At 41.8% G+C, this 14,496-nt stretch overlaps 1 protein-coding gene across 9 annotated transcripts in view; it reads right to left on the minus strand.

Moving 5' to 3' along the window:
- gphnb (gephyrin b) overlaps positions 1-14,496 on the minus strand; it is an 82,233-nt gene that overhangs the window by 15,488 nt on the left and 52,249 nt on the right. For 4 of the 9 annotated variants that reach the window (XM_079647068.1, XM_079647074.1, XM_079647067.1 and 1 more), the window contains exons 9-11: positions 8,641-8,682; positions 6,213-6,287; positions 2,309-2,365 (exon numbers count right to left, since the gene is read on the minus strand). The exons of 2 other annotated variants lie outside the window; for them this stretch is intronic. In XM_079647068.1, coding sequence (XP_079503194.1) covers positions 2,309-2,365; positions 6,213-6,287; positions 8,641-8,682 — 174 coding nt within the window. The remainder of the gene's footprint in view (positions 1-2,308; positions 2,366-6,212; positions 6,288-8,640; positions 8,683-14,496) is intronic. 3 more of the 9 variants (XM_079647069.1, XM_079647070.1, XM_079647071.1) reach the window with 3 other exon arrangements.

A 14,496-nucleotide genomic window follows, 5' to 3' on the forward strand; every position in this document is an offset into this window, starting at 1 on the left:
GACAATATCGTATCACACAAGGTCATAACAGATGTTTAACTGTGCTACGGTGTGACATCAAATGTAGTGGAGATGTAGTGTTGAGTTTGGATAGTGGCTGTTCAGATGCGGTGCAGGACGGTTTCTCCTGAGATCGCTGATGCGGCCTGACAGCTGCACTACTGCTTTACCTCCTGTAATCTATAGCAAGGTGGAGAGGAGAGTGAGGGGCGAGAACTGGGCTGAGCTTCCCAAAGGCATCTCGAAGATTACTAACTTTAATGTGTTGTCGGTAATGTTTACAACTTATATGTCTTAGCCACATCAATTAAAACAATACCACAAAAGTAACCCATGGGATGACAATAAATAGCCTTTATCTGATGTTAGCAAAATCAGAAACTGTTTCCTCCGCTCATAAAAAAGATATTGGTTACGGTTTTGGGATACTTTTCCACTTATTTATTACCGTTTGTAATATTTTCTTTCATGTTTTCTTTTTATGTATTGGCTTTGTAGATACAGCTATTTGAAAAAAACTAAAACTGTTATCACAAGTGTGAATATGTTTGTATAATGAAACTAAAACTGAAATAAAAGTTAAATAAAAAATAAAAAGAGGATATTGGTATTCACAGTATTTTTATTTTCCACGTTGGTTTTGTAGCCAAGATAGAAAAAAATAAAATAAATGTTGCTCTCAATCTCTTAGTAATATTCATATTGAAGGTAGTTAAGTAGTGACAAAAAGTGATGTAAGTACTATATAATGTCGTGTATCAATAGTACATATAGAAAACATAGGGCTGATCACAGATGCTACACAGCATTATTAAAACTACCATATTGCACTATTCCACTTTTTATTTTTGTTCTCACTTTTTTTAAAACAATTTTTCTTTTTTGTATTACTTTTAATATAATATACTTTAATATTGTCTGCTTATCTGTATTATTGTGTTGCCGTGTTGGAGAAGCCGGTGATAATTACTCTGTAGCTATGTTAGTTTGACAATACAGAACCTTGAACCTTGAACCATATACAATTCCTTAAAAGCAGATTCCTGAGTTACAGTAGGAGCATGCTGTTGGGAAGCTCAGCTTTAGTGAAGGAGAATCACAAGTTGCAAGTTACCATTAAGATTGGCACAGAATAAAACGATTTATTGAACACCAAATAGTAAAAAAAAAGCAATCAATTATGACGCCATCATTTTTAAAGTCTGTAGAAAATCATGGCGGATATTTACACTTCAAATTTATTTTTTCCCAATTGTGAGCGGGACGATTTTGATTTGGGGGATTTTTTAGCACTCCATTTGTCTTCTTGAATGCTAAATGCCCTGACTACTTTTATCAGAGGTTTTGTATTAACATAACTTATTGTACTTCTGTCTGCCCTCACATGTCTTTCACTATTGCATCACAGAAACACACACATTGGGTGTGGGTGGTGTGCGGTGTATGGAGAACCAAAACACCCATGGTGAAGGTGAAGTTCTCTCTACCCCACCCGCCCAGCCATAAACCCCTTTCTTCCTCCTCCCCTCCCTCACCGCCATACTAACTAAGCTAACATTGTGACACCACTGGGCACCAAACAGCCGAAGTGAGAGGGTGGGAGATGGGAGATGAGGCAAGGTGGGTGGGATGGTGGAGGAAGAGGAGGGATGGAGAGACAGAGAGAAAGAAAGACAACAACAGAGAGAGAGAGACAGAGGGTGGAAGGATGAGGATCAGCATGACGTGGTCCCACAGCCCGGAAGGAAAAGAAAACAAACAAAAACAGGAAGCACGAACTAGACAGACTTCAGTAAACTACAGAGCCGAGACACAGCAGAAAGGAGGGAACACAGGAGGGAAAAGAACAAAAACAATAAAGACCACTCGAGCGGCCTGATGGCATCTACTGAACAGACATCCAGCACACCAGACATAGCTACTGAAAGCAGAGCATGTTAACCGGAGAGACAGAGACAGATGGGGGGAGAGAAGGGGAGACGGACAGAGAAACAAGAAGAGACAGGAAAGTGTGTGTGGGAGACGGAAAGAGGAGGACTCCTAACAGACCGGACAGAGAAACAGTGAACGACAGACAGATAGAGGACGAGAAAGAGACATGTGGCAACAGACAGATAGAAAGATATATACAAAGAGAGAGAGAGAGAGAGAGAGAGAGTGAGCGAGGGCTAGAGAGATAGCTAGGCAAGCGAGGAGGGGAGAAAAGGGGGGGGGGGGGCGGGACACAGAGAGCGGGGCGTTTGTTTTGCGCGCTCCTCGGAGGAGGGTGAGGGAAAGGCAAGGAGGGGAGGGGGGGCGGGATAGTTACTCGAGAGCTGAAGGTCCTCCTGCGATCATCTTTAAGCCCCTCCAACCTACACTGGAGCTAGTGGAGATAAAGCATCGAATCACAGGCATCAGTGCATCTGTCCCAGCAAACCACAACACCACAGACAGACAGACAGACAGACAGACAGACAGACAGACAGACAGACAGACAGACAGACAGACAGACAGACAGACAGACAGACAGACAGACAGACAGACAGACAGACAGACAGACAGACAGACAGACAGACAGACAGACAGACAGACAGACAGACAGACATCCGCTACAACAGGGAACCCTAGCAGGAGAAAGGAGCAGCAGGGAAAGAGATAGTAAGAGAGAGAAACTGATAAAGAAAGCGCAGTGGGCTCTCGGCTGGCATATGGCACCCAGTGACAGCCATATTGGAGGCCCTGGGAGCATTTGTAAAAAAATATTTTGAATTATACAACTGTTTAAGACGATAACTTCTGTGCTATTTTTGTAATAACTGACTCTAGTGTCATGTTGGATTGGAAGAGAACACCAACCATGGTAGAGAATGAAAGGGGCCCTGTTATGCTCATTTTCAGGTTCGTATTTTCTCCTCTACTGGGACATGGTTACATGCATTAATGTTCAAAAACATCTTTATTTTTCTCATACTGTGAGATTTTGTTCACCCTAGTCTGCTCTGATTGGTTAGTTGGCTGGCTCTGTTGTGATTGATCAAAAGCTTAGAGATGTCCCGCCACATAGCCTATCGTGTTAACGTTTATCGTGATGTCACTATGTCAGAGTCCAATGTCATTTCAGGCAGGGGGAGGAGGTTGTGTTGGAGAGAAAGTCTAACACTCCATAACTAAAGACATGACAGTTTACTGTGTCACAGTAAAACATAATGTACTTCTCACAGTTAACCTAAATAAAAACGTTCTTAACCCAAATGAAGCACACTTGGGCAGGAAAAAAGTACATTTGTTTGACATTATATTTTCTTCTACATCCGCTATCTGTTATTGAAGCTTATTTGTTTGTAAACAGCCTATTTAGGGGTCCACCATGATGGCACCAGCTGTGGTTGCTAGGAGATTTGTTGCACAACTGCAGAGCCCTCATTTAAAGAGAGAGAGAGAGGTATGTTGAAAAAAAGAGACAGAAAAAGGACAAAGGTGGGGATTAAGGGAGCTAAATACAGCTACAGCAAGACACAGATCAAACTTGCAGACATTGAAAAGCACATATGAATTCTAACGTTCGACAGCTGGGACATTTTCGTACAAAATGTGCCTTTCTAATAAAAAAAATAAATTGCAAAAGACAACCACATTTTTTAAAATGAAGACACGATTAACGCAGAACAGTTACATCAGAAGCTCACTACTTAGCTCGTTTCTTTAAACACAGTCAAACCACAAGTATCACACGTTTCTACTTCCTAATCCAGTTTCACATATGCCTCTATAGTAATTACATGAATATGTCCTGCAGCTAATGCAGTTCATATACAGTCAACGCTAACCAAAAAACAGCTACAAGCCTTGATGCAAGGTGAAGTGATGACACTAAGACTGACACGGTGGAAAACAAGACCTCATTATGGCAAAAAAACATACAAAACTACGAAGAAAAGATCATACCATCAGAGAGTGATGGGGGGGGGGGGGGGGGGGGGAGACAGTTTGCATATGGAGATGAACACAGTGGAAAAAGCTACAGGAGTATGTGTTTGGAAGTGAGGAGAGTTTGTGGAGAATGAGTGCAGTAGCAGAATGGGGTGGTTTTTGGACATAAAGGGAGGGGGAAGGCAAAAAAGCAGACTTTCAAACAATCTCACACTCATTTCTAATCTACCCTCCACTGCAATCCCCCCTTACTGGTGAGAGACTGACCGAGTGAGAGAAGAGAATGAGTTCAAATGAGGGATGCAAATGGTAACACACACACATTCAAAAACACTTCATACACACTAACACAAGGAGCACAGATTAGAAAGTCCCTCTGTAAGCAAGGTGAAATAAAGTCATAGAGAGCCATAGTTGTGTGTGTGTGTGTGTGTGTGTGTGTGTGTGTGTGTGTGAGTGTGTGTGTGTGTGTGTGTGTGTGTGTGTGTGTGTGTGTGTGTGTGTGAGGATTTGGGCTTTATTCATCTTAATTACAGTGAGCTCAGAATGCAGACACACACAAATAAAAAAAAACTGGACCCTCTTGCCAGAAACACTAATCACGCCAACCCTGTTGTCGCCACGGAAACAGCCTGACGACGGGTTGTCATGGAGATCTGCCAAGATCAAGATGTGTGATGCGGCGGTGTCTTACGGACGGAGAACAGCGAGCGTGGCCAGGTCAGAGAGACACGTGGCTCCGGGGGCCGAGGGCCGCCCCGGGGGAAATCGATGGGGCCAATAACCAGCTGGAGGAAATGATGGGATGCAACCGCTGCGGTGCTGAGCTCAGCGCAAAAACAAAGCAGCTGTCAGAGAAATTATGCAAAAAAAGGGGAAGATTTATCCATCTGCCGTGAGGGAGAGAAGGTTGTGACAGGGCGAGGGAGGCTCGTTTGGACCAGATTCAACCGCCTCCCCCCGCGGGACGTGGCAAGAGAGGGAGAGAGCAGAGGACAAAATGCTGGAGTGATAGCGGCAGAGCAGTAGAGGGCAGGACAAAATGCTACTTTGGAAATCCAGAGCAAAGTCTTCCTCTCTAGGGGGGGGGGGGAAGAGCCGGAGGGGGAGACACCACTGAAGGCCTCTGCTCTCTCCACTGACTCCCATCACTTCTCATGGGCTTCCCCAATCTCTTCATCATCCGTTAATTCACACTCACACTTTAGCACTCAAATTCCAACCAGGTACGTCTCACACACTCAACATACTACAATATCACCAGCCACAGACACACACATCACATGAAATGACCAGATGGGGGATGAATGAGAGAGAATGAGTGCTGGTGGAGATCCTGAGAGGCAATGGGGAGGAATGTGCTGACTTCTAAAGGTGGTGATACACAGGGCAACTTACTGAGCAACAATGAGGGGCAACACTGTCCAACTCAAGTGCTGTATTTATACTAGTGCCATGTGTATCACCACACTACTTGGAAACCTGTCCTGAATGACCCACACACCTCCCCCTGTATTCATCAGTTTAATGGGAAAGACTCAAATGTATTTTGTTTGTTTTTGCAGAATCACAGACCCCATTTACCTGGCATCAACATCAGCTCACTATCGCCTGCATTAAGATAATGGTGTCAATATACATTCTTGTTATCTCAAGTGAGCCAATAAAACCTCTAAAAGCTTTCATTATTAAGTAGATATTTTTCTTGACTTGATAAGATAAGTCTTGATCAAACTGTAAGTGAACAAATTATTTATAAGGTAAACGATACAGAACTGACATCCCGTTTCTATTCAGATGTTGCTAAATCTTTATGGATTGGAGTAGATCTTTTCAAGCTGTGCACTGCCCACCTTAAACCAGTAAGAGGAGCACTCAAAATAAAGCACAAGCACACAATTCCAATGTAAACTAATTAAAAATAGATAGTAAAAAGAGAGTGTGTTCATGTATGGATACAAGATATCCAGTCACAAATCTCATGTTATTACCACCTGTAAATGGGGTCTACTTCATCAATATCACCATGTTTTGATTTTTGACCCTGTGACACTTTTCTGGATCTTAACCAGTACTCTACTACTATACTTTGTTTAGGCCTTTGTTGTTTTGGAGTATCAGCAAAGGCACTAAAAGCAGGTTTGCTGTAGCTAGGGGTGGCCCAGTGTGATCTAGTCCAACATGTTTGATGTGCCTCTCCCTGCCTGTGTACATGTGTGTTGGTGTGTGAGGTGCATTGTGGGATGCCAGTGGCCTGCATGCCGGTAGATAAGAGGTTGGTAGAAGGTTAGCGGGTTTACCTGGTCCAAGGTAGAGTACCTTGACTTGAGCGTGATGACCTCATCCAGGTGAGCCCTGAATTCTCTCCGTGAGGCCTGGGGGAAGCCACAGGATAGTCACTCACCTTCAAACCACACACACTCTCACACAGGTGCAGGCAACAGGCATGCACACCAACTCTGATCAACACAACATATCAGTTAGTGGAGCTTTTAAAACACTGTGGCTCAAACAGTCTCCTCATTTGCCCCACATATCCCTGAACTCAACCACTAGCCTAACACACATTCTCCAATCGCATCAAAGGAAATTGAAGAATAAAAATAAATGGCAAACGACTAGAAAGCACTAACCACCAAGAAACAAAACCAAAGATGGATGAAGAACAGAACCAGTTCAATGGATGTTCACGAGAGAACCAGTGGAGCTCTGCTACTGTGGACACATTTCTCTATAAGTGAGTGTGTGTGGAGGTAGATAAGAAGTGAACCGAGTGAGTGCTTGACCCCTGGTAGTACCCGAGGCCTCTGTCTGGAAAAAAGTCAATGCTTTGATTTATTTGTATTATTTTAATGCAATTATGAAGTTTTATGAAACTTCCTCAAAACATGTAAAATGACATATAGCTTGACTGACACTGGATCTTTGTTAGGCCAATACTATAATGCAAGATAAAAACATTTTTGATGATGAATGAATATATCTTACATTTGGTATTTAAAAAGATTATGTCTTATGATTTAAACTGAACAGCATTTGCAAATTAGGAATATAGGAATAAGAATATCATTAAGAACGTTGATACAAAAAAAAACTATTATAGAGGTTATCGAACCATTCTGACCTGAGCAAGCCAGCATCATCAGCATTACATTAGTATTTCAATTATCTTTAAAATACTGTGCAGTGAATTCCTGTTTTTCAATTATGGCTGGTGTACAAGACCAAAACAGGTGAAACAAGATTAAATTGGCTAAAAACATTGGCTTTAACATAAATTACAAGTATCGCAACTGCAGTAATCCAATTAAAGCAATTTATATTTAGTTTATAATAATAATAATAATAATAATACGTTTATTTAGTATAGCATTATGAGGAAGGAGGAGAATGGTTGCTTTACAACTACTTTAGGAAAATAATATCTTCTCTCTTGCTTTTAAGATAAATGAAGATGAATTATTTTAAAACATGTTCAATAGATATAAGATTAAACTAATCATTACCTCCAACCATCTTTGTTATCTGACACGTCTTAAGCTTCCAAACGCTTTTCCAGATTTCATTACTTTGCAATTACAGGTAATCAATGGACGTCGATATCTCATTGGACAAGTGTCAGCTCTCTTCCACGCCCTTGCACTGAGGCCACGTCTTTATCATTTAAAGATCAGAGTCGCTGGGGCCTGACCTGAGTAACAAGCACAGGAGAGCTGCAAAGGCTTACAGCACATTCTGCGGGCCTTTTCTCTGCTACACGATGCTGTGTGTGTGCGTGTGCGTGTGCGTGTGTGTGCGTGTGTGTGTGTGTGTGTGTGTGTGTGTGTGTGTGTGTGTGTGTGTAAGAGAGGCTCTTTTCAAAGGAACTCAAATGTGTACACACACTTTGTTTGTGCAGGCAATATCACTTTCATTCCAATACATAATTCAAGCATCTTTCAACTTCAATTCTGAGGTTGAGACGCAGTTGAGAAATATGCCAAGTGATGGAGGTGTGTTTAGTTTTAGAGGTTGTGTGAAACAAGGCGAGGGTTAGATACAGTACGAGTACCAGAGTGACGTATCACTACAAGACATAAATTAGAAGAAAAACATAACAAGACACCATCCACACGAAAACAGAGAGGAGGAACGGAGAGGATTGTGGGTAATGTGTTGAAAAGAAATAACACAGAGACAGCAGGAGGGCAGCAGGCAGGACAGCACACACACTCACAATAAAGAAACTGAAACGCTGACATAAAATTATTATGTCAACAGATTTCACATAACAGTTGTGGGTTAGTTGAAAGCAATAATATTAAGTTTGAATAAAAAAATACTAGAACTAGAAATACTTCAACTTCATATTATTGCTTTCAACCAACCTAATACACTAATGTGACATTTGGTGACATAATGCATTTAATGAAAGTCAACGTTTTTGACACACACACACAAACACACACACACACACACACACACACACACACACACACACACACACACACACACACACACACACACACACACACACACACACACACACACACACACACACACACACACACACACACACACACACACACACACACACACACACACACACACACACACGGGGAAAGGACATGGAGTTTAGGGGGTGAAGCAATCATTCCAGGCAGGAAGTGAGGAGTGAGTTTGGCGAGGGAGGGAAACCGATGCCATGATGACGGCCGTAAGGATGCATTAGAACACATGCAGGAGTACCTCAGCAATGCTTAAGGTGGATGAACAGGAGGGGAGCCGCGCCTAGTGCCGCGAGAGAGAGAGAGAGAGAGAGAGAGAGAGGGAGAGAGAGAGGGGGGAGAAGAGAAGAGGGTTAACAGAGCCAAAGCCGGGCTGAGCAGGGGGACAGAGGCACACAGAGGCTGAGGCTGGAGCACACAGCGCCCTCTGTTTGTCAGGAGGACATCTGCTAACAGCGCTCTGTGTGACTGTCTCTGATAGGCCGAGGCAGCCAAGGGCATGACGGACAGGACAGACAGTCAGGACAGCAGGTAGGATATAGGGGTTCACTCCCCATCAGAAACAAAAGGAGAACAGATAAACATCACATTTAGTCATTTCTTCAACTTCTCAATTGCAGCTTTAAGTGTGTCTGTTTTCTTTTTACGTGTTCTGATAACAAGAAATATGACAAAGTCCTTATACTGTGACCTGAATGAGTGGATTGGACAGCACTATATTTTCCCATTCTTATGTTTGTACTGGTCCGAATCCATGATGTAAGAGCTCCTTTTAGACATATTTACCGTATGTTAGTTGCTGTCTTGGTGTGTGTTCAGTAAATCCATTTATTGTTTGCTACAAGTCCCAATTTGATGTGTTAATAAAGTATTTAAGTCAGTTTTCTTCTTAAGTGGCAGCACATGACATTACTTAAAAAAAACTGAATTCAACTGCAGTGTTACAGAGAACCAATGCAAAACCTCACAACAACACAGTACAGCCCTGCATCAATGCAAGCGTCAATAATTGATTCAAATGTCTCCAAGCTAACATCGCTTCATCCCCATCTTGTTGCACACATTGCACTAAAACTTCATATCAACCAGATATCACACAGGAAATAACACGAGCCGGGAAAATGCAATGTAATTTATTTGTAGCACCCTAAAGTATCACCTATTACTGCTCTACTGGGGTCAGCAATGATTGGAGCATTTTCATTCATGCTGTGGTAAGGCTTTTCAATAACAATGTCTCCACCAGAAGGAAAATGAAGACTTTTATTGCCTACACTAATGAGGTGGGAAAAAGTAAATGCGTCTGCCTCTTATAGCCTGTCTCTTCAGGCAGTTGCCCCCAGATTTATATTGATTCTGATGGACATATAACCATTACATCAGATTTGTGGATCTAGATTTGTATTGTTATCTATCTCACCCAATGATGCAATTTCACCGATTAGATAGACATTCATTACGTCCAAAACAGCGGCTGTTAAGCATTTCATTCAGTAACTATTCAATCAAAACATCAACAACTCAACACGGCGTTGGCAGAGGTTTTGCTGGTCCGAGAGCCTTCCAGCTTAGAAAATACATATTACTGGGAAATCAGTTTTAAAAAAAAAAATCACATCTATTCTGGAAAAATGATGACAGGCATGAAAGTCAAGCTCTCCGTGAATCATTACTAAAGGCATTAGATGATTCCTGACATTTTCTGATGAAACAGTAACATTTTTAGATTAAAATATATCGCCTTTATAAAGTGGAGCTCTCCAGAAGTTGAGCACCCCACCCGTCCTAATTGAAACCCTGGATCTCCGTAGCTGCCCTCATCAAACTCACTGCTCAGATAATGGACACTGGCAGGAAACCACGGGAGGTTATAAATTGAAACTCAGGAGTGAACGGCACAAGGATCTCCTCAAAGCTGTAGCAGCACTGTAGCATTGTGTTACAAAGAAGCTCTGTTCACCAACACTGAACCAACACATTTCTTTGATTTTTGAGCAAAATAATTGCAGGCTCTTCACACCCTGGACACTTCCTGTTTGCTCTTCTGCCCTCCGGTAGACGCTACAGGTCAATTCAATCAAGGAGAAACCGACTGAAAAACTGTTTCTACCCCAGAGCCATACGAGAACTGAACACCGTCAAACGCTGAACTGAACAGTTACAACTTGCAACTGCCCTACTTTTTAATAGTTTGATTAACTTATTAACTGATCGACATGTGTTTTTTATATTGTAAACTGCATTTAAATGATGTGCGGGCATGTATGCATGTTGGTATGGATGTGTGAGCATATGTTTATGTGTGTATATGTTTTATATAGATATATATTTATTCGTTTTATGTGGAAATGCACTGAGAGGATTGCTTTTTTAAATTTCGTTTTACCTGGTGTGATGACAATAAAGGAATTCTATTCTAGGAATTCTAATGTGTATTACCTAAAAACTCAACAGAGTACTACGATGGACTTTTATCACTACTGCCCTTTATATATATGATACAGTATGATACAGTACTCAGTTGGTTTTTTAAGGACAATCATTTTCAACACATGTTTTTCTGTCAGGAGTCAAATCTGCCTGCTAACTTATCTTTAAGCTGGTATGTTTTAGTGAACACGCAGGGTTTAGTTAGCTGGCAAGTTGCAGGCGAGTATGCATTTAGCTACATCTAATTTTAATGTGACTTTAATTCTGACTGAATGATTCATGTATAATTTAAATTTGTATGGGAAACTTGCAAACAAATATCCTGTAATGCTGGGGTTGTATTTCCACATCTCCTGTTCGCTACAAAGGAGGTGGTGGGTACAAAGTTAGCATGACTCACAGTCAAACTCACAGTTATGAGAATAATAATGACAAAATGACCTCAATTCTTATTAAAATGGCACTGGCACATTGTATTCTGTCTTAACTAGTTACAGTTAACACAATAACAAATGTAACACACTCACACAGTCATGAATATCTGTTGTGAGATTACACATTCCTCATATCCAAACTGAATCATGCATTCAGCTTGATCAGCGCAAACATCTTTAAACGATATCCCACCCGGGGGTTCTGCTGTCTTTTGCTGTCAAATAAAACTTGTTCTGTCAGTGCTCTGAGCTGATTTAAAGTTTTGTGCTTACGTTTTCAAAACCGCAAGTTATTGCAAAGAAAAGACGTGCGCTCCAACATCTCCCCTCTGAATAAACAAAGTTAGGAAATAATTCACACAGAATGGAAAAGGCCAAACAACCGGCGGCGACCAATTCATTGTCCAGCCCTGATAATTCATCACTGGCCGTCTCTGTGTCTCCAGGAATTAGAAATTAATGAGCTTTGTAGTGAGTTGCCAGCGAGGCAGAGAGTGAGAGCTAACACAGCTGATCTGACAGCACTGTGTTGTGCTGCTCAACAGTTTTTTCTCATCAGCAGCCCACATGGTCAGTGCAGCTGGTCAGACAGTCTCATCCATTCCTCTCATACTGCCTTTCATTCTCTGTGTCCGCCCCCCCCCCCCCCTCGCTCTGCCTGTCTGACTGTTTCTGTCTCGCTGTTCAAAGCCCTCTCCTCTTGTACTCTTTCCATTTTGTCCACCATCGCCCTCAAGGCAAACTCTTAGAGTCAGTGGGCGTGAGTAACTCAAGACATTAAAAATATCCGATACAATGCATTCAAACCTAAGACTCGCAGATCCATGCTCATAAGGCATGTGTGTGGAAATGTGTCGAAACACGTTACTGGTGCTTAGATAGATAGATAGATAGATACATAAATTGATATATACTTCATTTATCCTAAGGAATTTTTTTTGCCACAGCAGCATTTTGCGGTCTACAAGAAGAACAAAAAATCTGCCACTTCCTTACAGAGCCCCTCCTCCAACACACACGAACGCGCACTTGACCAATGAGGGCACGAGATAAGTTTGTGCACAGATGGAAGGCTGACAGGCAGGTAGGCCATCCAGTTACTTTAGCCGGGCCGGCTCAGATGATTGGTCGTGCTTTTTAAAGTACCACGGCTTCCACAGATGACATTTTTTAATGGATTTGTTGTCAAAGCACTTCAGATATTCATTGCTATCAGGATGTTAAGAGCATTCCATGGAATATAACAAAAAGTGTATCTCGAGCCGGTTTCTCAAACGTACCTACCCCACCTTTAACAATTAAAACAATACATATTCTCAGTGGAAAATACATATATTTAGAAGAGTATCTAGACATAGAATCAATTATACTCTCTAATATACAAATCTACCAAAGGGACAGAACCATATAAACATAGTAATATAAAAACAAATGGATCTGAGAATAACGCATTATCGTATCTTAAAAGCAAGCACACAGGGCTCAGCTGAATCGTGCCTTTAACATCTTGACCCAAATGGTCTTTGGGTGCCGCGAGCCAAACACAGCGATAGAGAGGTCTGGATGCGTGTACATTAATCGGAGACAAAGGAGCACTTTCCTTCAGGCCGGAGCCACTTTCATCTGGTCCCCGTAACACTTGATCATATTATACGACATCCTGCGTCCTATACGACCCGACACCCAGCCATACCTCAGCACCTGACATCCAACAGGGCAGTTCTTCACGCCTACATTCAAACCAAGATGCCTTTTCCATCCGGTTATTGAAAGCTGTGTTCTCTCTTGTTAACGGAGAGGGAGATATACCCTTCAGCCTGACACGCATGTTTATATTTCCCCCAAGGCCATGTAAAGATCGGGATAAGCAGATTTTCAAATCGTGGAAAAAGAGTTCGACCCCTTATGAAGTCAATGGAAAGCTTATTATCCTCAAAAATACAAATCTGTCAGTACAATAGGAATAATCTAACTGTGTCTCCGAAAAGTGTCAGCTTGATTGTTTCCTGTATTTTTCTAAAATACCTTATGAAGAAAGGAAAAATAAGACATTTAAGGAATTTGCTTATTTGATTTCTGGCTGACAGTTAGATGACAAGATTGTTGTTCTGGTTGATAAAATTGTTTTCAACAGACAAGAGAGCGTTTTCATCTTAAATCTTCTCTTGAAAAGAAAGCATAAATATTTCACAACATGTCTATCGGTTCCTTTGAGGAAATTCAATTTTCCGGTTCAGTCATAAACAAAAAGGACTTCAAAAGGAACTGTTTCGCATTATACCGAGTACAGTTTAGCAAAAATCAAAACATCTCATTTTGAATTTTGTTGTCCTGTCCTAAAATCGTCTATATCTATTCGTTGGTGTCTGGAATAAACAACTCTACGGCGCAAACAAGAAGAAAAGGCATTCACCCTCCCTGCCTGTATATATTCCACACACTTAGGAAACCTTTGTGTTAAAAAGCATCGATAAAGCTGCACATTCATCGCTGTACATGACGTTCGAGTCTCCACGGCTACATCAATATCCTGCTGCTTCTCCTTGTCAGCTGTTTAAAAGCCATCATGGATTTTGAAGGTGCTGCTTCCACACTTCTTCATCTATTGCCCTCATTTCCATTTACATCGGCGCTTGGGCTAAGCTGTCATGTTGGCGACTGGAGGGAAGCACATGGTAACTCCAGGGAAAAGGAATAACAGCGTATAGGCATCGGTGTCAAGGGGTTTCTGATTCCTATCTCTTTTTCTGTGAGGAGCTTTGGGTAAAGGCAGCAGTTACATGAAGGAGATGAAATGTGGATGGAGCTGTTTCTGAAAGGTGATGCTTGACTGCGTTTGCTCATCGTTCTGTCTTTTTACGAATGTGTTATACCTTCTAACACTGCATTAACGCAGGCACACAAACCCCGTCACCCTTCCTCCCCCTGCAGCTAATTTAAGCTGGTCAACAGTCCCAATGCAACATTACTCCCCCTTCTCCCCCTTAAACTTATTCATGGCCTGACAGTGTATACCTCCTTCAGGCATCAGCACACACATGCAAAAATATGTATGCAAGAGCACAACTTATTTACAAAATCACACTGTTCACGTAATGCATCCACCCCCATCTCCTCTCAGCTAATACTAAACACAAAATCCTTCACTTATTAAACAGGCACACACAGGCACACACACACACACACACACACACACACACACACACACACACACACACACACACACACACACA

The sequence above is a fragment of the Notothenia rossii genome, assembly GCF_949606895.1.
Source record: "Notothenia rossii genome assembly, chromosome: 8".
In the NCBI taxonomy this organism is placed as follows: Eukaryota; Metazoa; Chordata; class Actinopteri; order Perciformes; family Nototheniidae; genus Notothenia; species Notothenia rossii.